General features: G+C 42.9%; 1 protein-coding gene across 1 annotated transcript in view; it reads left to right on the top strand.

Annotated features, from left to right (window-relative positions):
* Positions 1-27,127, top strand: part of ca10a (carbonic anhydrase Xa) — a 160,095-nt gene that overhangs the window by 83,273 nt on the left and 49,695 nt on the right. The window contains exons 4-5 of the mRNA XM_042082783.1: positions 2,494-2,679; positions 13,302-13,397. Coding sequence (XP_041938717.1) covers positions 2,494-2,679; positions 13,302-13,397 — 282 coding nt within the window. The remainder of the gene's footprint in view (positions 1-2,493; positions 2,680-13,301; positions 13,398-27,127) is intronic.

Below are 27,127 nucleotides of genomic sequence, written 5' to 3'. Positions count from 1 at the left end.
AAATGTTCAACAATGTGTGTACATTTCAGCACTCCATGAAATTATGCAGAAGTGGTCACCTGTGTTATTCAGCTAGTTTATTTAAGATAATATATTGGTCATTGTAATGTGTTGCAATTTCAAAACCGGATTACTCAGGAACCACTTATTGCACAGAGGCATGCTTTATATCCTCATATTCGGTACAGTTTGCTGTTTATTGTGATATTGGGTTTGCCACGTGTTGTGTGAAGGGTTAGTGAAATATTAAACCGAGAGTAATGGGTGCTGTGTGCAAAATGCAAATATGATTAGCCTAAATTGCACGTCGGTTCAATGTTAATTTTCTCGCGAACCATTCATCACAACAACTTGGCGCTAATATCACTGGAAAGCTTAGATTCCGCACGTTCACCTGATGTGTGATATCATATGTATAGGTTTAGTTTAGTTGAACCTCATCTGCCAGGTATTTGACCTACCAGGTTGACACTTCAGCGTGAAAAATACTCAAAGCACAATACAAAGCATACCTGAAGCCGGGGAAATGCGGGGGAATGCGCCTGGGACGGCTTCTGAAGTAGCATCACAAATGAGAGAAAATTTAGAAAATTCCACAGAGAGGGGGTGCTCTTGAACCCTCTCACCGTCTCTGAAAGCATAACCGTGGCTCAACAGGTAGATCTATAGATAGGCTAAACTCATTTTTCAGGCATCTGACCGACCGGGTTGACACTTCAGCGTGAGAAATCGGGGGTGTGGCGTGTGAGTGTGTGAAACTAATCAAATGCGTGTGTCTCACGGCCAATGCGTGAGAGTTGGCACCTATGCAAAGAGTTAGGCTACATTGTTAATATTCGCAATTTCAGATTCGTCATTGGTCAGCTAAAAGTAGCCTAGTAGGCTTACTTTCACGCCTATATTCATTTTGTCACCTTTGCTAAATTTACCCTTTGTTTACTTTTATTTTACCGTTATGTGTGCTTTAACATCAGTAGCCTAAAGCTTTGGGCTTCATTCAACATTTTGTTCTTCCACTGGAAATGACTCTTCTACATTTGCTGCCTGCTGCATCCTTTCTGATTTTATTGATTAAAAAACGTTTGAGGTCTTGAGTCAATGCATTACACATTGTTTGCTGGTAACCCGCCACAAGTGGCCAACAGATTCTTGCGTGAGTACATTCTCTTTCCAAAATGTGCCCATTCTATAGGCTGGCCAAGTGCGTGATTCTGTGGCATAGAGCAGATGTATTTTTTAATGTACAGAAAAATAAAAATAACCTGTCAAGCAGTCAATTGACTACATTGCAGTCAAGAAGTAGGGCAAATTAAAGGGAAACTTGGCAGGATTTCCGCCTCTGCTGGAGAAATTGTGCATTATGCTATTTCAAACTGTGGAAAAAGGTAACGATAAAGCACATGGATTTGTTTACAAGCTAGCAAAACGGTTAGCATAAGTTTGGCAGACAATGTGGATGTTACAAGGTAAGAAACACGATTTAAAACGAGTTTCTTGTTTCTCACTTCTCTTTCCGGGACGGTAGTCGCAATGTTGCAAGGTTGGTTTTCCGCCTGGGGACGCTAGGGGCAGCGGGAAAAGTCACCATTTTAACCGGAACAGGTCATTTAACCATCCAAATGATTTCTAAACGGGTTTATTACGTTAAAATAGTTGCCAAGTTCTCCTTTAATATACGAACCAAAACGTGGGTAGTTGTCTAAGCCTCTATTAAGTGTAGCCTGTTAAAAATGTCGCTAGATGGTATTAAATAGCCAACAACATTGTTTTTTGCAGAAGCCTACCCTAGGCTACAGATTAGTTCTTAACAGTTTGCGATTGACAACGTTGTGATAAGTAGGCTATAACACTAACTTTGCAAAGTTAACTTGGATGCATCAATTTTGAACAAAGTTGTGTAGGTTACACTGCGCCAGTTGTAGTCTGCATGAACAGTTCTTGCACAAGCCACTGTTTTGGTTTGCGTAGGGGAGGTGCGGGCTGAAGCCAACCTGTTTGAGTGAGAGCGGTGCAAGGAGAGAATGCGTGCTCTATCCTGTGCATATCTCTACAATGAAATAATGTGTCTAAGCTAATCTATATTTTCAATAAGCAATCACTGCATGCCTATGGAAACAATAAGTCAATATATTAGAGATATCAAGAGAAACGCAGGGATGGATGTTATAGTTATTTAGTAACTGGAACGAATTACTGAAATTTGCTTAACTTATTCTTCTGTAGGTTGTTAGCTTAGCTAAGTATTGCCCACCTGCGACTGTAATGGAAACACAACTTTTGACACATGCATAAATCCTTTTGAATTTTAGGAACCTTACAACAGGTACACTAAAACAATAGCTGCTACAATACTGCTGTCACTTCACTGGAAACATACTGCCTTCATATTCCAGGTGGAAGCCAGGTGTGGATGATTTTATTGTCATCATACATTGTTCTTGTTTAAAGCTTTGTGAAATTACTGAGCTTTACTACTACTTTGCTTTTACTCAGGTGGGCGGTACCATGTACAACACTGGTCGTCATATATCCCTACGACTGGACAAGGAGCACTTAGTGAATATCTCTGGTGGACCAATGACATATAGTCACCGTCTTGAGGAGATCAGATTACACTTTGGCAGTGAAGATGGCCAAGGTTCTGAGCACCTACTCAATGGCCAGGCGTTTGCCGGTGAGGTGAGTCTGACATCCTTATAATCACAAATGCAGTATGTTTTCATATCTTTCTTTTTCTGAAGGAACTGTCATTGTTGCTTCGTTTAGAATTGTCCATTATGTTAATGCAGTTACACAAATAGAACAGAAAAAGTTGGGACATTGTGTAAAATGTAAATAAAAAATGATTGTTATAAACTGCAAATCTCTTAAATAACTCATATTTAGCTGCAAAAAGGACACAGACAACATCAAATGTTGAAAATGACAAATTAGACTATTTCATGGAAAATATATATTAATTTGGAATTTGATACCAGCAACATGTTTCAAAAAAAGTTGGGACGGGGGTAAAAAAATGCTAGAAAAGTAGAAAAGGAGGAATGTTTCACAACTGATTAGGGTAACTGGCAACACAATTGGGTATGAAAAGGAGCATCCCAGAGAGGCAGGGTCTCTTACAAGTAAACCTGTGTGCACAAATGATGAAACAATGTCATTTTAATGCTTCTTAACACTTTGAATGTCGCACTGTTTTCGGAAGCATTGGCCCAGAGTGCCAGCAATCAAGATCATTGATGTTTGTAGAGCCACAGTGTATTCTATGTTATAGCTATAGGACACATACTACGGCTCGTTTGAAAGGTGAGACTTTAAGCACTCAGTGGGTACAAAACCGTTTATTTCTACATGCCTCTGTTCCTGAGACATTGGCTAGTTTTCCTCAAAATCCCTGTTTTTTTTAGAAATGGAGATATAGCGTCTTTTATGAAATATGTGCTTTTTGAGCCTGTCGCTCTTCTGACACTTACATTTATGGGTCAAAGGACTTGTGTAAGACAAATATATATTTTTTCTGTTCACAAAACCACCTTTCTAAAGCTGTTAGACTCCATCATTCCTCCTCCTCTTGGTCGGTAACGTCTGTGTCGCTATCACCGACATATTCGGCACTCTGGCAAGGATGTGCCCTCTTGCAAGCGCGACTCGGCCTATCACCCACTCGGCCAGGCCCGTGGTGGAGACTCCCTCCTCAGCACGGTGGTCAGTCTCTCTTTCTAATGTTTTTGACCTGGCATGTGGTCTCCCCTGATTGTGTGGTGATCCTGGTCTCCCCTGATTGTTGTGGTCAGAGTCATTTTGTCTTAGTACAAAGGTGGATCCAGCATTGTCTGGCGAAAACGCACCTGCTGCAATATCTTTTTCTTCAACTTTTAATTTTTCCCTTCAGCACCTGAGAAGTGTTGCCTGTAAAGTTTCCAGGAAGTGACCTAGCGAGACCTGGCGAGACTGCCACCTAGTGATAAATCCACGAAAATAAATGGCCTGGTTTTGACCTGACGTGCATGCGTCACTGATTCAACCCAAAAGCGGCAACCATCAAAAGCCAGTTATGATAAAATGTCCAGATTGTGCGTTTTCATGACTTTTCATGATCGTCATCTATTTCAGTTCTGTTCATCATAGAGTTCCCAAAATCACACATAAGGTGTGTAAGAGTGTCTATTTTCGTAATAAAAAAAAGCTAAAAACGCAATATTGTGTTTTTGGCACTCAAAGCATGGGATCAAAAAACGCAATATTGAAATAGGAAAACCTCTGATAACCATTGTCTATGTGCACAGTTTGATACTCAATTCAAAAACTGCAGCCAAAATAGCCAAAATTGTATTGAGACATGATACAGAAAATACCACCCTCTTATCTGGGCCTGAACTTGTTTAAAATGGACGGAGGTAACATGGAAAAGGGGTTAGATCAATCAAAATTTGCCATTCTTTTTGGAAATCATGGACTCATCTGGGCTAAAAAGGAGAGGACCTATCCAAGTATCCAACCTATCCAACTTGTTTTAGTACTCAGCTCCAAACCCAACATCTATGACGGTGTGGAGGAGCATTAGTGCTTACATCATGGGCATCTTGCACGTTTGGCAAAGCACAATTCTGAATGATGGATACAGGTTTTGAGCAACATATACTGCCATCCAAGCAATGTCGTGTCGGGGAAAAACCTTGAATATTTCAGGAAAACAATGCCAAAATGAATTCAGCACACATTATATTTAACCTTATGCGTTATGGTTTGAATAATATTGTTTTATTTCCATTAGGCTGTTGATAAAAATGACATTATTGTTTATTATTGATATTCTCCTTAATGTAGTCTTACCATGTCATTGTTTTTATATAATTGATTGAATGGACATTATTGTTTATTATTGCTTTTTTCCCCTCATTTTCATTGCTTATTTTATTAGGCTATTGATTGAATTGACTGTTGTTTATTATTGCTATTCTCCTGACCAACATTCTAATCTGTTCCCTGTTAAATTTTAGATATGTTGTTTTGTGTTTGTGTGTCACTTTGGACAAAGGCGTCTGCCAAATTCCATAACCATAACCATATTTTAATAGTATTTCTCCATGGAGGAAGAGTCCTGGTGCAAAAATGGCCTGCCGGCAGTCCAGATTTGTCAAATATAGTACATAATGGAATGAAAAACACATTCTGTTTTTATTTGCATTTTCAAATCAAGTTTATTTATATAGCGCTTCTCATACACAGAGGTCATTCAATGTGCTTTACATAAACACAAGCAAACAGTAATAACAAATAAAAGCATAGAAGGGCAATATAGTCAAAGAATAGTTCAAAAGGTAAAGATCATAATAAAAAGAAAACATAAAACGCACAAGGTAAAATCATTTAAAAATAAAGAATAATTAATAAGCAAAAAAAAAAAAAAAAAAAAAGGCAAAAGTAGTAAAAATGTAATAAAAGACAAGGTAGAATAATTTTCAAGGCAGATTCAGAATTTGTAACTCAGCACAGTTAGCAGAAAGCATCTGAGAACAGTTTGGTCTTAAAGGGATATTCCACAATTTGAGGAATTACACTCATTTTCCACCTCCCCTTGAGTTAAACAATTTTACCTTTCTCCAGTTCATCCTTGTTGCTGGAAGTTAGGCTATGGGGACTATTTTCAGGTGCTGCATGATATCATTGTGCTGCTGCGCCCATGGTGTTCCTTGATTATTACACTGGAATGAGAGTATAGTTCCATGTCAAATCAGCCTAGAAAATCGGCACGTTTCAAATGGTGGAATATCCCTTTAAGAGCTGAACCACATAGTACTGCCCTACAAAGCCATAGAGCAGTATCTGCAAAAATGCCAAACTGAGGAAAACAGCTTTTTGTGTTTTTCTTACACCAAGTATAAGCATCAAATTATATTCAACAACAAGGGGTATAATTAGATAGATCAAAGTGAGGTGAATATTAAACATTTTGTCTTTTGACATTTAGGCAAAATTTGGTAGTTTTATAGGCTATACTGCGCTTTGCCTTTGCATTACTGCTTATACTTACATGGCCATACAATAACATTTTGCAGTATATGTAGCAAGTGATCATAATCACTCAGTTCTTATATTAATTGAAGAGGAACTTACTACATTTTTAGTGAAGATATGCTGCTTGATGCCTTAACAGTGGCACAACTCTGTCATTTATAAACATTTATGTAAAAATGGAACAAAGTCAATCGGGTATTCTTGTAGACTTTCATGTCAAGCAATATTGCATTGCTGCACACCAAAATCTAACCTTTGACACATTTGCACACTGCTGCTTATATTTGTCAAAGTAAATTAAGTTAATTACTTTTTGTAAAATCTGACTGACTATTTTGAATATGATACTTTCACTGGCATTTAATATTGTGAGACTGTATCATGATAGACACCGAATGTGTGTGTGTGTGTGAGTGCGAATGGTAGTGTGCCTTTTTAGAAGAAAGTCCAGGGCCTTTTTTTAGTCCCAGTCTGTCCCTGTGCACACACACACACACACGCACACACATGCACACACATGCACACACACACACACACACACTCACACACACAGCCTATTAGAGTAATGGCAAGTGAAATCAAGGCAGTAAGGGCAGATACTGCACTCTGCCTTGGTTTCACTCTACTTTTCTATTATAATGAACTTATAGTGAAAGAACAAGGCGAGTGTTTTCAGCGTAACGTCTTTACCAAGAATCTCACGCAGAATACATTTACACAGGAAGATTTGCGGAAACAACACACACAATTCTACTTCCTGTAATTTCAAACTAGGGGTTTACACAAAAGTCCATCCATAGTACAGACTGTAAAATAATATAAGGTCAGGGCCTAATTGGAAAATAATTCTAAATTCATAACATCTATACAAACTGCAAACTAAAAATGTAAATTTAGCTAATTAGGTAGCCATATGAAATTTTAACAGATTGAAGAGCAGATAATGAACAAATTATTTATTTATTTTTTTTTTTTTAAAAGTGCTGATACTGCTCTAAGCCTTTGTAAGGCAGCGCAGCTAAAAGCTGCTTTACCATATTTAGTTCTAACAGTAGGTTTTACTAACAGGTTTTTCACCTGGGACCTGAGAGGATGGGAAGGTGTGTACTGCTGAACCATGTCTGATAGGTATTTAGGTCCTGCTCCATTTACTGATTTATAAACAAGCAATAGTGCTTTAAAGTCAATTCTGTGACTTGCTGGAAGCCAGTGCAGGGACTTAAGAATTGAAGTAATGTGGTCAGTTCTTTTAGTTTTTGTTAGAATCCTAGCTTCTGCATTTTGTATCACCTGAAGCTGTTTAATAGTCTTTTTAGGAAGGCCTGTGAACAGTCCATTGCAGTAATCAACTCTGCTGGAGAAAAATGCATGAATGAGTTTTTCTAAGTCATGTTTTGACATCAGTTTGCCAATATTTTTGAGGTGGTAAAAAGCTGATTTAGTTATCGCTTTCATGTGGCTGTTGTTTTGTCCTTTGCCTTCAACCCTTTTGTGTCAAGGAGAGTGGCAAACCTACTGTAAGTCTTTCCTCCTTTTTACCAAATATAATTACTTCAATTTTTTTTCTTTGTTCAGCTGAAGAAAATGTTGAGACATCCAGGTGTTGATTTGTTCTATATACTGACACATAGATTCAAGAGGGCCATAGTCATTTGGTGACAGAGCTAAGTAAATTTGTGTGTCATCTGCATAACTATTTAATAGATATGAAATCAAATTATTTCGCAAATTATTCGGATGAATCTGTGTTGAGGCGTATGTCATTAAAAACTTTAATGAGAGCTGTTTTAGTGCTGTGATTTGCCCGAAAACCAGACTGAAAATAATCAAAATACCCATTTGATGTTAGGAAGGTGGTTAGTTGAAAGACTACTTTTTCAATAATTTTGCCAATAAAAGGTAGATTGGATATGGGCCTGTAATTGCTAAAGGAGGAATACAGAAGGAAGGTGGAACAGAAGTTGCGGGACATGAAGAAGGTATGGGATGGAATGAAGACCATCACTGGCCTTAAAGGAAAATTCCGGTATTTAGCACTTTGAGTCCCTTTTCTGGTTTGTTTTGGATGAACTAGAGTGGTGGACACCGAAATTTTGACGATTGGTCCTGTCTCGACTTTTCTGAATCGTTTTGAATTGCCTTGGACTTCTCAGTGTGGCTGCAAACAGGCATACTGTAGGCTACACAAACTTGTCCTAAAACAACCCTTAACGTTCGTTTTCAAAACTGTGCAACTCACCGAGTGGTAAGTGGTGTTCGTTGATTATTAAAAGCAAATATATCGGCGCAATGTATGATTTCCAACTGTCTTATTTGCTATTATGGAACTATTCACAACCGCTCAATATTTGAACCTGAAGCATAGCTGGGGGCGCAGTATATCAACGTGCAATGAGTCGTCCAACAGAAATCAATGGGATTTTACACAATGGCAAATAAAACACGACAGAAACTGTATTTCGCTACGCTACTTGTTTTGGAACATCAACGAACACCACTAACCACTGGCTACACTGGCTTCAGTCAACAGCCATCAGTCTCCAGCCACCCGACAACCCCCTAAAGTGTCCTACATACTCGACGTTCCCGACCGGTAACGCGTCAATGTGATATCAAAATGACGTAGATCTCTCTGGCGCGCCAGGATTTTGGCCGGTTAGCGCACGGTAGCGCCAGAGGTGGGGGTAAGTCACACATGTGCAATTCACAAGCAAGTCGTAAGTCTTAACCTTCAAGTCTCAAGCAAGTCCAAGTAATTTTTTGTGTCAATCAAGCAAGTCAAGTCAAGTCATAGCCAAATCATATAAATTCATGATGATTTACCCATGTTTTCATTTGAAAATAAGCTACACTAGGCTAGTTATGAACTGCTGGAGTTCCCACTCCCGTGACGTCATATTGTCACGCTACAGGTCGGGAATGGCGAGTATGTAGAAGCCTCAAGATGCACAGACGCAAGCCCGCTCTGCTACCAGTCTCCATTGAGGAGGTCAATGTGGAGGTGGTAAACAGCTACAAGTATCTGGGTTTACACCTGGACAATAAACTGGACTGGTCAGCCAATACTGAAGCACTCTACAAGAAAGGGCAGAGCAGGCTGTACTTCCTGAGCAGGCTGCGGTCCTTCAATGTCTGCAGCAAGCTCCTCAGGATGTTTTACCAGTCTGTTGTTGCCAGCGTCCTCTTCTGTGCTGTGGTATGCTGGGGATGAAGCACAAAGAAGAAGGATGCTGGGCGACTAGACAGGCTGGTAAGGAAAGCTGGCTCTGTCGTGAGAGCTGAACTGGAGTGCATCACTTCAATAACAGATAAAAGAACCCTGAACAAACTGATCAACATCTTGGACAATGACTGTCATCCACTCCACAGCACTATTACAAAGCAGAAGAGCTTGATCAGCTTGACACTTTGCTCACTGTCATGCACAACTGACAGACTGAGGAAGTCATTTGTCCCCAGGGCCATTGAACTGTTCAATGCATCACTAAAGGGAAGAGAAGAGATAGACTTATCTGCATAGTCTGTCTGCCTCCCCACCTTTTTCCATGTTTGTGTACTGACTGTCTACTGGCTTACTGTTTTTACTGTTACACTGTTTACAGGCTAGATTGGCACATATGCACAACCCCTCCCTCCCTCCCACAGCCTGGATTGTGGCCTTACTTAATACTTGACCAATGGCTGTAACTCTATTACTTCAACCTATTCTTGCACTCCTATAGTTTTTTATATTACTTTGTCTACATTATTCTCTTATATGTCCATATTTATTTTATGCTGGTCTCTAGACTTTATTCTTGCACTGTTGCACTGTTGGACTTACTTATTTGCACCGTCACCATGACACTCACTCTCATAGAGCACCTTACCATGCATACAGAATCACAGGCTCAGTCCCTGCCCTGCCCTGCCCGCCTCATGCTTATTCATCCTTAAGCACACTATGTGGATATTTCATTTAGTGTATTTAGTATTTTTAGTATTTCTTGTCTTCTACAGTCTTTATTGTTTTTCTTTAAGTGTTTTCATATTTATATACGTATATTACTTTTTCTGCTGTAAGTGCATGTTAGGTGTGTAATGTCTGTAATGCTACTGAGACCTTGAATTTCCTCTTGGGGATCAATAAAGTATCTATCTATCTATCTATCTGTCTATCTGTCTGTCTGTCTGTCTGTCTGTCTGTGTTACAACATGACCCTTCCTTTCTGATAGCCTCTTAGCAGCTCTGATAGGTGCTATCTCCTCATACTCATTACATCCATTTCTTTGCTGAGATTCCAGGGAGTTTGACACCAGTGATTGACTTAAGTAGTAAGTATAAGTATTTATTTAAGTATTGAAATGACTGAGTAATTTCATCAGCACCCATCTTCTCTTGTCCGGTGGACATGGCTGAGCATTGTTGAGCAGGTTGTTTATGTTTCTTCAAGGTCTGCATTTCAGTGAAGGCTAGTGGGTGGTTACCAGAGGGTCCCACAGCAGGGGGGGTTGGGCATATCTCTGTTTCAGCTTGCGCAGAGTGTTTTGGTTTAGCTGAGTTGTTGATGTCATCAGCTTGTGCCGTCTGTATGGCTACTGAGCGCTTATCAGAGGCTCGGCTCGAGGTTGGCAGAATAAATGTTGGGTGCAGGTCAGCTCTGTGCTATCTGGTCTGAAATATTCCCTGTGATTCCAGAAAAGGTTACAATTGTCAATAAAATTCATCACAACTGAAAAGCCTGTTTTTGCGAGCCAGGTGTTTAAACTGATTTTGACACCAGTTCTGCAAGTTTTTTTTTTTTGTCAGACACTGAAGCATTTCGGAAACAACATACAATCATCCTTTCCTCATTTAAAAGTCTCACACCAGAGTCACATAGAACGAGGGTTGTGGGATGAACAGGTGCCGAGTGCTGCTTCTTGTCTGTGCCCATCTTTCTAATGTTGTGGTTTGATCGCTGCCTGCTTTGGGTCTGTTCCCTGGGAAATTCCTCTCTTATGTCCTTGAGACATTCAAATCTGTTCCATAGTTTTAGGGGCTGTGGGTTTCCCTTAGGAACACAAGCCCTGTAACAGTTTGCTGATCTGTCTGTATTTCTAATACGAGGCCTGGAGTTAACTGGTGTTGAGGTAATTACAGTTCTTGTGTTACGTTTTTTGTTTTTTGGTCTGGCAACTTGCCTGTGCCAAGGCTCTGTACTCACATTTCCCTTTGTGAGGTCGATGCATTAATCTGCTCTATTAGCAGTGATATTAGACTACTGGGTTACATTCTCGGTATTTCCAGTGGTTGCTGTACTCACTTCATGAGATGTCTCTCGTAGTTCACCCGTCTTTGATGGAAGGGCATGCATCTTTGATTCCAAAGTAGAACTCGTCTGTTCTAGCTCAGTACATTTTTGGCATGATCTCCTGGATCTCTGGCCGGAGGAGTATATTTTGTTTTAATCGAACTTCAAGGTGACTTGTCGTTCAGTTTTTGCTCATTGACTTGGTTGGCTCATAAAAGTAAAGTAAAAAACTAACCACTAAAGTTTCAGATTTAAATGTACTGGTTTCACTGAATTTGCTAATCTAGCTTGTAAATGAAATAAAAGGATGAAAAAGAGTGAAAACTGCTACAAGGATAGGTGACGCAGGAGCAGTGTGAAATGCGTCCTACTCGCTTGAGTAGGAGGATTTTACACAACGTCCCAACTTTTTCTGTTTTGGGGTTGTACAATTGTTTGTTTGTTTACTTACACTACCACTTGTCAGACTGACTGAACATTTCAGAATGTTGGAAAGGCTACAACCGCCGGTTTAGCTACCCTAAATCTGATTGCCTGGCTGGCATCAAGAAAAACACAGATAACATTTCATCTAGTAACTAACTGCTAAAATGCAATAATGATATTTCTGACAGAATATGTGATTTCACATCATGTTTTCTATAACTACATATTGAGAGGAGTAGAATAGCTATCATCTATTTCAAGTCATGCCATCTTAGAAAATGTTCAGACAAGCATGTCTCATGTGTCCTTCACACAGAGGTTAGCAAGCTAAATTAGTTCACTACAAACTGCCTAGAAATGTGGAGCCCATGCATTTTTAGCTTTGGTATGCTATACTGACTTGCCAACATAATGCTTACCTAGCATGCAAATTGGTACTAGAAATCAAACTTGCTAACAGGTTATATACTAACTGGTATTTAAATTAAATTGCCTCTTAACAGACTCAAAATGTTGTTAAAAGGTCTGTGCAATATGTCCTTATATGACAAAATGATGCATTTTCTACTCATTAGCTGTGAAGAAATTGTCTAAATTCAAAGTTTGTACTGTCACATCTGCACACTACTCTGTTTGCCTTTTCCTACAACAACTGAATTCCCACAATACTTCAGTGCAAGCTGGCTTTTAGTAACGTGCAAGCTTAGGCATAATTTGGACCGTTTCCATGCAGTTACCAGCTGTTTTATCTTGTCAGTTATCCCCAGATAGGGTTTCCATTGTAGTCAGGCGTTGTTGAAAGCTGTCCATGGTCTCTTTTAGGGCATTCACAGAAGTGTGCAATGGTCCAAGAGATTCCTGAATGAGTGTAGAAATGTCTTCTTTTAAGCTAGCGCGTTATTTGGACAGTTCTTCCAACAGTTGTGTCATAGTTATTCCATCATCATAGGAAGTGCGGTCGCTAGCAGGAGAAGCCATGGCTGTTAGCTTGTTTTGTGTGGTCACCAAAGAAGCCTGTTTTTGTCTGGAAGAAGCCATTAGTTGTGCGGCCATATAACGCAATAAAATACATATATAACTTAAGTCCTGAGATCCTGATATTAAATTTGATAAAGTAACATGCAAGATAGGTCAGAGCGCCTCACACGTGCTGCCTACTCCAACATGACCAGAACTGGAAGTCCCTATATGCACCATTTTAATTATTTTTTATAAATAATTTTTTACATTTTGTTTTTCAAGTAATTTCAGTAGAACTGTAATTGGGTATTGTTATTTGATTTATCTTTACTCAATCAAAACACAACAGCAATTTGATTGATATTACCTGAAATACATAATTAAATAGCATGACTTTTTAATGTTTTTAAAAATGGAGATATAGCGTTTTGGACCCAAACTTTTCATTCATTGTTGTTGTTGTTGTTTTTACTCTTTTGCAATTAAACAAATATGTCTGTGCTGTAGCGGAAATCTGAATCAGTATCTGTGGTGTTGTGTGCCATGTCGTCTCATATTCACAGGAAATAAGAACATTTGTCTTTAAATTTAATACATGCATTTTTTTCTGCATTTGCCTATTTTTAGGTTCAACTTATACACTACAACCATGAACTCTACACAAACTACACAGATGCTGCTAAAAGTCCAAATGGTTTGGTAGTTGTGTCGATATTTATGAAGGTCAGTATGGCAATAACAAGTTGCACAAACCATTGGCTGTTTAACTCACCAAAGTCACCCCAAAACAATCAATTAATTGAATGCATTTATGTAAAGAATATCCCTTGCATGTATTTACAACATTTTTAAATGCTTAATATATATACAGTGTGTGTGTGTGTGTGTGTGTGTGTGTGTGTGTGTGTGTGTGTGTCTAAAAGGAAGATCATAATTATTTATGTAATAGTTCTGGTGTCAGAAAGGCTACTGATGGCAACAGAAAGCCCTGCACTTGCGCATACCAATGACATGCAAGTTGTTCCCTTTTTGCGGGTAATTCAGCAAGTGGAAGACCTCCGAAGTTGTTTCCGGCTATTAAGCTTAGCAAGATTCAAGATTCAATCATTTGTTTGTCCCATGCATAATTTGTGGAAAAAAAGCAGTGAAATGGGGATTGCGACTGCAACTCGCAGCTGTGCAAAGTTTAATAATAATAGAAAAGTAAGATAGAAAACAGAAGGGGGGTGGGGAATAAATAAAATAAAATGTAAAAAGTTTATGAAGAGGGGGGAATTATGCATTCATTGTCCGTATGGCTTGGGGGAAAAAACTTTTTCTTAGTCTTTCTGTTCTGGCCTTTTGAGATCGAAGCCGCTTTCCAGAGGGCAACCATTGAAATATGTTATGGCCAGGGTGATGACAGTCCTTTAAAATCCTTTTTGCCCTTAACAGGCAGCGCCTAGTGTAGTCCTGAAGTCCAGGAAGTGCAGTGTTGGTGATTTTCTCTGCACACCTGATAACTCTATGCAAGGCCTTCTTATCCTGAGTGTTGCTATTTCCGTACCAGGTTGTTATATTATTACTTTATATTATTATTACCAGAAATAACAGACTCTTGCTGAGAAGAATGTTTTCTGCAGCTCTTTGGATATTTTGAATTTGTTCAGCTTTCTAAGATGGTACAAACACTGTCTTCCTTTTTCACTTGGTTGGAGATGTGTGATGTCCATGAAAGGTCCTCAGAGATGACTACTCCAAGATATTTAAAGTGGCTCACTGTCTCCACCAGGGCGCCATGGATGTTCAGTGGTGTGTGATGTAGCATCTGCTTGTCCCTTCTGAAGTCAACCACCAATTTTTTGGTTTTGGCAATGTCTAGTACAAGGCTGTTGTCATTGCACCATGATGTCAGCATCTTAATTTCATTAAGGTAGGCTGTCTCATCGTTGTTGGAGATGAGTCCAATCACTACTGTGTCATCCGCAAATTTGACAATGGAGTTGGAGTTTTAAATGGCTGAACAATCATGGGTGTATAGGGCATAAAGCAGGGGACTTAAAACACATCCTTGGGGGGCACCAATGTTGAGGGTGACTGTATTTGACATACAGCTCCCAATCTTCACCGCCTGTGGCCTGTCCGTCAAAAAGCTGAGAACCCAGGAGCAGAGAGATGTATTAAGTCCTAGATGTTTGAGCTTGGTGACTAAAATGTTTGGCACAATGGTGTTGAAGGCTGAGCTATAGTCAATGAACAGCAGCCATGCGTAATTCCCCTTCTCTTTGTCCAGGTGGGAGAGAGTGGTGTGGAGAACATGGGATATGGCATCATCAGTACTCCTATTGGGTCGATAGGCAAACTGAAGGGGGTCTAATGAGCCAGGTGTTGATGAACATATAAAATCTTTTACCAGTCTCTCAAAACATTTAATCTCCACTGACGTCAAGGCTATAGGGCGGTAATCATTTAAGCTGGCTGGGTTGGTCTTCTTGGGCACAGGAATAATGGTGGATCTTTTTAGGCACCTAGGAACTACAGATTGGGCTAGAGACAGATTGAAGATTGTTGTTAACACTGGTGCAAGCTGGTCACATGATTTTCAGGGCTTAAATTTCACTGCGGGATTGCGGGTATTGCGCATAATTTGTTCAAGTCCCGCAACTCTAGCCATCATAATGCGAGAAATTCCCGCATACACTTTTACAGCCTGTCTGATGATGTTAATATAATCATGAAGTGGATTGAATGTGGTGCTATTGACTGGACGGATCAACTACCGAGTTGAATTGAACATAGCCTCATGCAGACGCAGACACACACACACACGGAGAGAGAGAGAGAGGGAGAACCACTTTGCGCTTACGCGAATAGGCTACGCAACCATGGCAAACTTTTACATCTGGAAAGAGCTCCTTGGTAACTATCCTGCTAGCTCAGGTCACGTCAACACCTGATCCCAGAAAGATTGTCTTCGACTTGTTAGTTTTTTGAACATTTATTGTATCTAATGACATAGAAAACATAATGATTTGCACCCACATATCCTTATGCACTATGCACAACTTTTATTCACTAGCGACTAGCCTAAAACCGTCAGGCTGAAGGGAGGCTAATTAGCTACTCTCGTATTTTCTAAAAGTGACAGGCACTCAATTACACCTACTCATCACCAATGTGCACGCAAATAGACCTACACACCACATTAAAGATATAAGTGTTATAGCCTAGGTTAAACGCCAATATGAAGCATTCAAATTACTAAATATGTTTATCTACTAGTAATTACTAGTAAAATGCTATACATTAAAAAATACATTATTGCATTGCATGTAAATGCAATGGACTATTATCACTGTTCTTCTTATCGTCTTTTATTATTCTTCTTCCGACCAAGTTTGACGTTTAATGACACTAAAACCACTGAACCGTTTAACGTCATTCAAACACTCCTACAAAGGTCTTGTAACGGACAATTGTACAATGTATTTTTTACATTTGTGAACTTTATACTTTGAGATATTTACGATAAAAGAGCAACAAATTCCCATTGAGTTAACATTGACCGCTTTGGTGGCAACTTTTAGCATTATGACGTGACCTGCAGCTGAACGCAATCAACCTCTACCACTGGAGCTGTGAGTCTTCTGAACGTTCGTCTTATCGCCTGCCGTGATCCCACTTTAGGCTACTTGCTCGTAACTGACTGTCCTTCTCTAATTACAGACACGGTAAGTGGTCCGATTTTTGGCATTTGACTCATTTATGTCGTCAAACATTATGTTGTATGAAATGATAGGTGACAAATAGCCAAACTAACGTTACAACGTTAGGGGAATAGTTAACATTAGCACCCACCTTATCAGCGTTAATAGGCCTAGCAGCTACTGTATGTCGTCAACTTTAACCCTTTCGTGCCCGTGCCGAACATTCCATTTTTGGTGCTGGATGACCTCCTCACACAAAAAACCTTATTTCTTGAGTATAATACATACCATCAATGGGATATACATGCCATTGTAATCAGAAGGATAAGTTCTAAAAAATGATGTAAAATACACATGTGTCAGGCTGGAGTGAAGAGCACAGTCGCAGATGCAGTTCAGGTTTTTAATAATTTCAGTAACTTAGAAAGGAGTCAATAGACAAAGCAAACTCAGCTGTTATCAAGTAGAACCACAAACACTGGATCAATTTCAACAGAGAACAAAAGGCAAACTCAAAGTTCATCAAACAACAGTTTGTTCAGGGTAATCCAATTCAAGGTCAAAGCACAGTCCACGGTCAAAGCACAGAAGGCAGTCAGCGAGGCAAAGGTTTCCAGACAGGGCAAGACAAAAGGGAAGTTCAGAGACAAGTGGGGTTCAATACCGTGAAACAAAGAGAGTCCAAGCAAACAGTCCAAAACGCGATCCGTGATCCGAAATCCAGAGTCCAAAGGCAAACAGGGTCAAGCGCAAATAGTTAGTCTTGAATAAGGTTCCCCAAGAGTAGCTTCCGTTGCATGCGAACATGAATGAGCACTGACAAACAATTCAGGGTTCCTTTTAAGCATGGCTGCTCACTTCCTCCCTGGCTTGGCTGAGCCGGCCTTGCGCCGACTCCTTAGTGCCCTCTGCTGTTCTGGAGGGCACGCTGTGTGTTGAGTCGTGACAGAACCCCCCCCTCGAGGGCCGGCACCCGACGGTCCAGGAAGGTTTGGGTGCGTGTCAAAGAACTCCTGGATTAAGGATTTGTCAAAAACGTCCCTCCGCGAGACCCAGGACCGCTCCTCCGGTCCATAGCCCTCCCAGTCTACCAGGAACTCCAATCCTCGACCCCGCCGCCGAACATCCAGGAGCCTTTTGACTGTGTAGGTCAGAGTGCCACCAATCCTTCGAGGGGGGGGGCGGGTTCCGGGATTCTGGAGACAGAGGGGAAGAGACAGCTTTGCGAAGCAGAGAGACATGAAAAACAGGACTGACCCTCATCGATCGAGGAATGGACAACATGTAAGACATCGGGTTGATTCTGCGTGCCACTCTGAATGGTCCCACATACCTGGGCGAGAGCTTTCTGGATTCTGCAGGCATTGGGAATCCTTTAGTCGACACCCAAACTCTGTCACCAGGGTTGTAGACCACTGCCACCCTTCTTCTTCTATCCGCCTGGCGCTTGTATTGGTTTGTGGCCCTGACGAGGTTCCGACGGGCCCTTTTCCAGAGTCGTCGAAGACGCTGGACTGAGGCATTCGCTGAAGGCACCGGACCCTCTGTTGGCGATGCAGGAAACAACACTGGAGGGTATCCTGTAAGAACTTCGAAAGGAGACAATCCTAAGGATGAAGATTCTAACTGATTGTGGGCTAACTCTGCCCACATCAGGTAACTGGCCCACGTGGTAGGATTAGAAGAACAATATGACCGGAGATATTTCTCCATTTCTTGGTTTATACGTTCAGTCTGGCCATTACTTTGGGGGTGATACCCTGAGGTGAGGTGAACAGTTACCCTCATAAGTTGCCAAAAGGCCCTCCAGAACCCTGAGATGAACTGTGGTCCCCGGTCAGACAGGATTTCCTCAGGTGTGCCCTGGTAGCGAACCACCTCTCTCACTAGAATGTCCGCTGTCTGCCGCGCAGTTGGCAGTTTCTGTAGGGGCACAAAACGAGATGTTTTCGAAAAACGATCAACAACAACAAGCACTACTGTAAAACCATTGGAGGGGGGGCAATCCAGTAACAAAGTCAAGAGAGACATGTGACCAGGGGCGACGGGGTATAGGCAAGGGGAGCAAGAGACCTTGGGGCCGCTGGTTGTCAACTTTGTGGGCGGCACAGACTGAACAGGCAGAGACATAGCTCGCAACATCATCTCTCATAGACGGCCACCAGAAAGTACGACTAATCAGTTCCATGGTTCGGTGGCGTCCGGGCCAACCAGGCGGGAAGCATGACCCCACTCCAACACCAGTGGCCGTTGTGCGGTCGGAACGAAAGTCTTGGAGGACGGTGTGTCAGGTGGTGGCTGTTCTAGACGGTGGCCATCTTGCATTTGTTCCATTAGTACCCAACAAACTGGGGCAATGACACAGTTGTCAGGGACAATCGGTTCTGGTTTCTCTAGAAGGCTATCTGGGGCAAACTGGCGAGAAAGGGCATCGGGCTTGATGTTCTTGGACCCAGGTCGGAAAGAGAGTGTGAAGTTGAAGCGTGTGAAGAAGAGGGCCCACCGGGCTTGACGAGGATTGAGTCTGCGGGCTTCACGGATGTACTCCAGGTTTTTGTGATCTGTCCAAACCATAAACGGGTGTTGGGCCCCTTCCAGCCAGTGGCGCCACTCTTCTAGGGCCAGTTTGACCGCCAGCAATTCACGATTCCCTACATCATAGCGACTTTCAGCTGGGGTGAGTCGCCGGGAAAAAAAAGCACAAGGATGGACCTTTTGGTCATGGGAGGACCTCTGGGAGAGGACCGCTCCTACACCCACCTCAGAGGCATCCACCTCGACTATGAAAAGCAGTTCCGTGTCTGGGTGCATTAGTACTGGAGCAGTGGTGAACCTTCGTTTTAGCTCTGAAAAAGCTTGCTGTGCAGCATCGTAGGGAAGTGGGTTTACCCCGAAGAAGGCCAGTAAGAGGAGCTGCCCCCGTGCTATAATTACGGATAAAGTGACGATAAAAGTTTAAAAACCCCAGAAATCTTTGCAGCTACTTCACCGTTGTGGGAGGAGGCCACTCCAGGACTGCTGTCACTTTAGACTGATCCATTATCAAACCCTGGGGGGAGACAACAAAGCCAAGAAAGGTGGTGCTAGAAGTGTGGAACTCACTTTTTTCCAGCTTGACGAAGAGTCTGTTTTGGAGTAGTCTCTGGAGCACTTGCCGGACGTGTTGAATGTGAGTATCTAGATCAGGGGAAAATATTAAAATGTCGTCTAAATAAACAAACACAAAGTGATCCAAAAAATCACTAATTAACACATCATTAACCAAGGCTTGGAATACGGCAGGACAATTAGAAAGACCAAAAGGCATTACCAAGTACTCATAATGGCCTCGAGGGGTAATGAACGCCGTCTTCCACTCGTCGCCTTCTCGAATTCTGACGAGATGGTAGGCATTCCGGAGGTCCAACTTTGTGAAGACTGTCGCTCCGCTGAGACGCTCAAAGGCTGTGTTCAACAGTGGCAAGGGGTACTTATTCTTCACCGTTATTTTATTCAGCCCTCGGTAATCAATACATGGACGAAGCCCACCATCTTTTTTGCCCACAAAAAAAAAAAACAGCTGCTGCAGGAGAAGTGGATGGTCGGATAAGTCCATTTTGGAGAGACTCCTGTATGTACGCATCCATGGCTTGTGTTTCAGGAATGGACAAGGAGTAAAACCTACCTCGTGGGGGCACTGTGCCAGGCAGGAGATCAATTGCCATATCATAGCTGCGATGTGGAGGGAGCGAGGCTGCATTTTCCTTTCTAAACACCGCACTGAAGTCACGATACATGACAGGCACCCCAGAAGCATCAGCCAGTGGAGTAGGGATAGCTGCAACAGCAACGCTAGAGAGTGAGGGCAGTTCCGGTGGCCGGTGAGCTGTACAGGCAGGTCCCCACTGAGTGAGAGTGCTGGTAGCCCAATCAAATGAGGGTTGATGAGTTATGAGCCAGGGGTATCCTAGGACAAGAGGATCTTGAGGAGTGTCTATTAAAAAGAAAACACAGCTCTCCAAGTGTGTGTTCAGTGTAAGCATTTGCAGGGGCTGAGTATAGAACTCTAGTTGTCCAGACCCTAGGGGGCGTCCATCTAAGGCCTGTACTGTTTTTGGAGTCTCACAATGAGTGATGGGAATCTGTAATTGGCGTGCTATTGGAGTTTGGTCTATCAAATTAACTGCTGCACCTGAATCCACCAAGGCTTGTAGACTTACTTGAGATCCCTTGCTGGAGGCCCAGGACAGACACACAGGCAGGGTGCAGCGAGACGTGGGAGCAGAGGCGACGACTCCGCTCACCAGGAGGCCCCCGACTCCTGGTGGGCGCGATCTTTTCCCTGGAGCTTTGGACAGGTAGCGCGCACGTGACCCTGAGCTCCACAATACATGCAAAGGCCCTGTTGAATCCGGCGACGTCGCTCCTCTTGGCTTAAACGGGAACGGCCCAGCTGCATTGGTTCTTCACCGTTATGGTCGACTGGGGAGCTGGTGTTGGTAACGGTAGTGGAGACATTTGGGCCCGGTTTGGCAGAAGAGTGCGGAACTCTCTTTGTTCTCTGCGCCTTTCTCGCATGCGTCTATCCAAAGCTGTGGCCAGAGTGACAATGTCATCCAAATCTTCACCCCAGTCTCGGTTCACCATTTCATCCTTCAGGGACTCCCTTAACCCCTGGTAAAAAGCAGTCACCAGCGCTTCATTCTCCCATCCAGTCTCAGCTGCCAGGGTTCGGAACTCGATGGCGTATTCTGTGACTGACCGTAAGCCTTGGGAGAGTGTGAACAGACGAGACGCGGCCAGTCGTTGAGTGAGGCCGTCATCGAAGACTCGATGAATGGCATCCATAAATCTTTCACTGGATGAGCAGTCTGGGTGTCGATGGGTCCATAAGGCAGTAGCCCAATCCAAGGCCTTTCCAATTAGCCGTGTGATGATGTACGCAACTTTAGATCGTTCAGTGGGGAAGTTTGCTGGTTGCAATTCAAAGATCAAAGAACACTGAGTCAAAAAGCCTTTGCAGGTAGCTGGCTCACCAGACAAAGGTGGAGGAGGAGACAGGTTGACGGTGGAGGAGGTAGGGGAAGGAGAGCCCTTAGGATCAGGCAAAGTCCTCACTCGATGACCAATCTGGTTAAGTGCTTCCTCCATCTTCTGGAGACCATCTTGCTGGTTGTGTACAGTTACCCCAAGTCTCTGAACAAAAGCTCGAAGATCCTCTACATCCGCTGTGCTACTTAGATCAGGCTCATTCATGATGTCAGGCTGGAGTGAAGAGCACAGTCGCAGATGCAGTTCAGGTTTTTAATAATTTCAGTAACTTAGAAAGGAGTCAATAGACAAAGCAAACTCCGCTGTTATCAAGTAGAACCACAAACACTGGATCAATTTCAACAGAGAACAAAAGGCAAACTCAAAGTTCATCAAACAACAGTTTGTTCAGGGTAATCCAATTCAAGGTCAAAGCACAGAAGGCAGTCAGCGAGGCAAAGGTTTCCAGACAGGGCAAGACAAAAGGGAAGTTCAGAAACAAGTGGGGTTCAATACCGTGAAACAAAGAGAGTCCAAGCAAACAGTCCAAAACGCGATCCGTGATCCGAAATCCAGAGTCCAAAGGCAAACAGGGTCAAGCGCAAATAGTTAGTCTTGAATAAGGTTCCCCAAGAGTAGCTTCCGTTGCATGCGAACATGAATGAGCACTGACAAACAATTCAGGGTTCCTTTTAAGCATGGCTGCTCACTTCCTCCCTGGCTTGGCTGAGCCGGCCTTGCGCCGACTCCTTAGTGCCCTCTGGTGTTCTGGAGGGCACGCTGAGTGTCGTGACAACATGGTAATGTTGATATAGTAATGAACAGTATTTGAAAATCCTCTCCAAATGTATATCCGGAATTTGTCAATTTAATTTCATTCACATAAAAATGAATTTTCATCATATTTCTCTACAAGATGGAGAAAAATATAGAGTGTATGAAATGTTCAGCAAGTTGTGGGCTATTTAACAAAAAAGACTGTATTGGAATATCATTAACCTTTCAAAAGTTAGGATATTTTTAGTGATCAGTGTAAAAAAATGCAGGAAACGGGATTTAGAATGTTGACAGAATTCACATTCACTTTCTCACCAACAACATAAAAGTATGCATAAAAACTAATAATCAAGTCAGAAACAATGGTTTAGATGTATTTGGTCTATAAGAATAAACCATTTATTTGTATATAAGCAAATGCTACAGTCAATAAGAATGACATTAAAAAAAACATACTGTACCTTACCAGTAATACAGGACGTACGTATACTGTATTCATTGAAGACCATTTCGGAAAAGAGACATAAAATACATTTGATTCAACAAATCCAAGATGGCGGCGCGTACACACGCAGCGACCTCTCTCTGTCCCAACCGTACGGTGTTTTGTTAGTTTAAAAAGTGTTTGTCCGGAAGTTTTACGTGTTCGTCTCGTCTTACTACGTCGTACTACAAGTACAGCAGGCAGTTTTTAATTGACATCTGCAAAAGCAAGTTTTGCAGCGTTCTGGACTTTGCAACAGAGACGCTAACTCGGACTACTCCGGCCTGCAACAACACCGGACTCGCCTGCTACTCCTCCCCCGGAAAGAAAGCGTCGGAAGCGGTGTGCGAGGAAGCAGAAGAGGGGCAAGCGCGGAGGCGTCCGGGCCAGGCTAGCGGCCAGCCCAACTCGCCCAGCCATACCATCCATTCTCCTGGCAAATGTACGATCACTGGACAACAAAATGGATCACATACGACTGCTGAGATCAACGAACCGGACAGTAAGTAACTGCTGTGTGCTCGTCTTCACTGAGACTTGGTTAAATGACAACATTCCGGACTCTGCTGTACAACTGGAGCAGCTAGCATGCTATCGAGCAGACAGGGCCATTGTAAAGGGAGGTAAATCACGAGGAGGAGGAATCTGTGTTTACATCCGTGACGAATGGTGCCGGGACACTGTAGTAGTATGCAAACACTGCTCACCACTGGCAGAGTTTATGATCATAAAGTGCCGTCCTTTTTACCTGCCAAGGGAAATTACTGCGATTCTGCTAGTCGCAGTATACATCCCGCCTACCAACAACAACAGCGATAAGAACGCGGCTCTTAGTGAACTGTACCAGGCTGTCAGTGAACAACAGACGGCACACCCAGACGGTTTCACCATCTTCACTGGAGATTTTAACCATGCTGATCTCAAAACTGTACTTCCAAAGCTACACCAGCATGTTGATTTTCCAACAAGAGGAGATAACATCCTGGACCTGGTCTACACTACACACAAAGGAGCATACAAAGCCACCCCCCTCCCCCACATTGGACTTTCAGACCATATCACTGTTATGCTAATGCCCGCATACAGACAAAGGGTAAAAGCGAACAAACCGGTTCGTAAGCAGGTAAAAGTGTGGCCTGAGGGAGCCTCCGATGCTCTTCAAGACTGCTTTGACACAACAGACTGGGAAATGTTTAAGCAGGCAGCCACTTACAACAACCGGACAGACATAGAGGAGTATACAGACACTGTAACCTCTTACATCACCAAGTGCATCGATGATGTGACCCACACAAAAGACATCATCACGCGGGCTAACTGGAAGCCATGGCTGACAGGGGATGTCCTCAGGCTGCTGAGGGCCAGAGACAAAGCCTACAGAGCTGGGGATGAAGCTGGCATGAAAACAGCGAGAGCCAACCTGTCCCGTGGCATCAAGGAAGCAAAAAAGGAATACACTCACAAGATAACCACCCACTTCAAAGACAGCAGGAACGCACAAAGCCTATGGCAGGGCATTCAGGCCCTCATGGACTACAAGCCCGCGCCACAGAGCTGTGAGAGCAACATCCCTCTGCTCAACAACCTGAACCGCTTCTTTGCTCGCTTTGAAGCACAAAACAGCACCTGCCCACAGAAGACCCATCCCCCTCTACATGAGCAGCCCCTGTGCCTCTCTGCCGACAGCGTGAAGAGGACACTTGCTGCTATCAACACCCGTAAGGCAACAGGTCCAGACAACATCCCAGGTCGTGCGCTGAAGGACTGCGCAGGGGAGCTTAAGGATGTCTTCACAGACATCTTTAACACTTCCCTGAAGCAAGCCATCGTCCCATCATGTTTCAAAGCTGCCACCATCATACCTGTGCCGAAGAAAACTGCTCCATCCTGCTTCAATGACTACCGCCCTGTGGCACTGACACCCATCATCATGAAGTGCTTTGAGCGGCTTGTCATGTCACATATCAAAGCCATTCTCCCCCCCACCCTGGACCCCTTCCAGTTTGCATACCGAGCCAAGCGGTCTACAGAGGATGCAATCTGCTCTGCCCTCCACCCAGCCCTCACCCACCTGGAAAAAAGAGACTCATATGTGAGATTGCTGTTTATAGACTTCAGTTCTGCATTCAACACCATAATACCACAACAACTCATCTGCAAACTTGACAAACTGGGACTCAGTACCTACCTCTGCAACTGGCTACTGGACTTCCTCTGTCAGAGGCCCCAAGTAGTATGTGTTGGCAACAATACCTCAAGCAGCATCACACTGAGCACAGGGGCCCCCCAAGGCTGCGTGCTCAGTCCGCTGCTCTTCACCCTGCTGACGCATGACTGCACTGCAACCTACAGCAACAATCACATAGTGAAATTTGCTGACGACACAACTCTGGTGGGTCTCATCACCAAGGGCGACGAGACTCAATACAGGTTGGAGGTCGACCATCTGACCACGTGGTGCAGGGACAACAACCTCCTGCTGAACGTCAGCAAGACCAAAGAGATTGTTGTTGACTTCCGGAGAGGTCACACCCAACACCTGCCACTGACCATCGACGGTGCTGTGGTGGAGAGAGCGAGCAGCACCAAATTCCTGGGGGTGCACATCAGTGAAGACCTCTCCTGGACCACCAACACTGCATCACTGGCGAAGAGAGCTCAGCGCCGCCTGTACTTCCTGCGGAAACTCAGGCGAGCAAGTGCTCCACCAGCCATCATGACCACATTCTACCGAGGCACCATTGAGAGCATCCTCTCCAGCTGTATCGCTGTGTGGGGCGGAAGCTGCACTGAATACAACAGGAAAGCCCTGCAGCGCATAGTGAACACAGCTGGAAGGATCATTGGTGCTTCACTCCCCTCCCTGAAGGACATTTACACCACCCACCTCACCCGCAAGGCGACCAAAATTGTGAGTGATGCAAGTCACCCCGCTCACAATCTGTTTGATCTACTGCCCTCTGGGAAGAGGTACAGAAGCCTGCGCTCCCGCACTACCAGATGCTGAACTCTCTCCCTCCTCTCCCCCCTCCACCCTCAGCTACATAACATCCTGGACATTGGACCCACAATGGCCGCCTGCACTACTCCACTTGCACACTTGTACACTTTACAACTTGGTGTTGTTGTCCTGAAAACACAACACTTCTGCTGCTCTTACATAACTTGCACCACTATGCCACTTTCTTTATTACTTAGGTCAAACAGAACTACCCAAGCCTTTTATTGGCCTGACTTTGCACTAGTATTTTATTGACTGTCTATGCACAATTTCAACCAAATTTTGCTGCTCTTATTTTTTTTCATTATTATATGTGCCCTCTTATTTACTTATTTACTTACTTTTTTGTTTACTTGAATGTTATGTTTGTCTGTGGACTTAAATTGGAAAAATATGTCTTGTCTTAACCGTGGGACCGTAATTTCGATCTCTTTGTATGTCTGGAACATGTGAAGAAATTGACAATAAAGCTGACTTTGACTTTGACTTTGATACAACTTCCTTATATAAATCAGTATAATATGAAAATTATATACATATATAAAATGTATTATTATTCATGAAAAGCTAGGAATACAATCAACATCACTCAAAACTCAATGTGTTCTAAACATTTGAAAGTGGATTACATACTTAGAACAAGCCTGTGGAGAATAAACACATACACACATATACACACAAACTCATACCCACACACACACACTTACAGAGGAGGATAGGGAAAGGTGGGGTGGGGAACCTGAAGGTTGAACACAGAAGAGCTATGATTCATTACTAAACGCATCCCCTTTTGCAGAATGCCAAATCTGACAGCAATTTGTTTATCAATAAAACAAATTCGCCTACCGTTACACTCCAGGGCCATACTGTACAAGCTACTTTAGTTTTATTATGTACGTTTTTTATAACAAGCTCCTGCTGTACAGGAATATGTACTTGATGGAAAGACGACAGAGTAGTAGTTAGAGCAGCTGAAGGTGAGGCTGAAATTTCAAAGGAAATGCCTAGCAGCAGTTGTGATAGATTTCCTCCAAATTCTTTCTGGTTGTAGCTACCAAACCTAGGTTCAACACCAGATTCTGCATTGCATTGTCAAACTTGAAATAACAAGAAGCTACTGACAACGGCAATGTCAATGGAGAAAAAGTGCTTTCTGGTATTCTGCGTTTTTTGGAGTACACAATATGTATTCATCATTTGGTCAATGTCCCCTGATCCCTGCCAAGACTTGGTTCCCCAGTAGCAATGGATATTAGGGAGGGAAGTGAACCCCATGTAAATGATCAATCCCAGAAACCTGTGAAACTCTTCTGGGGTCTTTGTCCCATGCCCCTGCACTGTTTGCATAAGATGGCCTACTAAGCACAAGCTCCCATTCCTTCCGGTTGGTAAAACCACATATGCCTGGGACAACAATGTGAGTAAAAAAGAACATAACAAGTCTATTTCACACAGTTTTTTAGTCTGCACCATCCTACGCACGGCACATAAATCT

The sequence above is a fragment of the Alosa sapidissima genome, chromosome 24, assembly GCF_018492685.1.
Source record: "Alosa sapidissima isolate fAloSap1 chromosome 24, fAloSap1.pri, whole genome shotgun sequence".
NCBI classification, from domain to species: domain Eukaryota; kingdom Metazoa; phylum Chordata; class Actinopteri; order Clupeiformes; family Clupeidae; genus Alosa; species Alosa sapidissima.
This window is presented reverse-complemented; position numbering and strand designations above follow the sequence as displayed.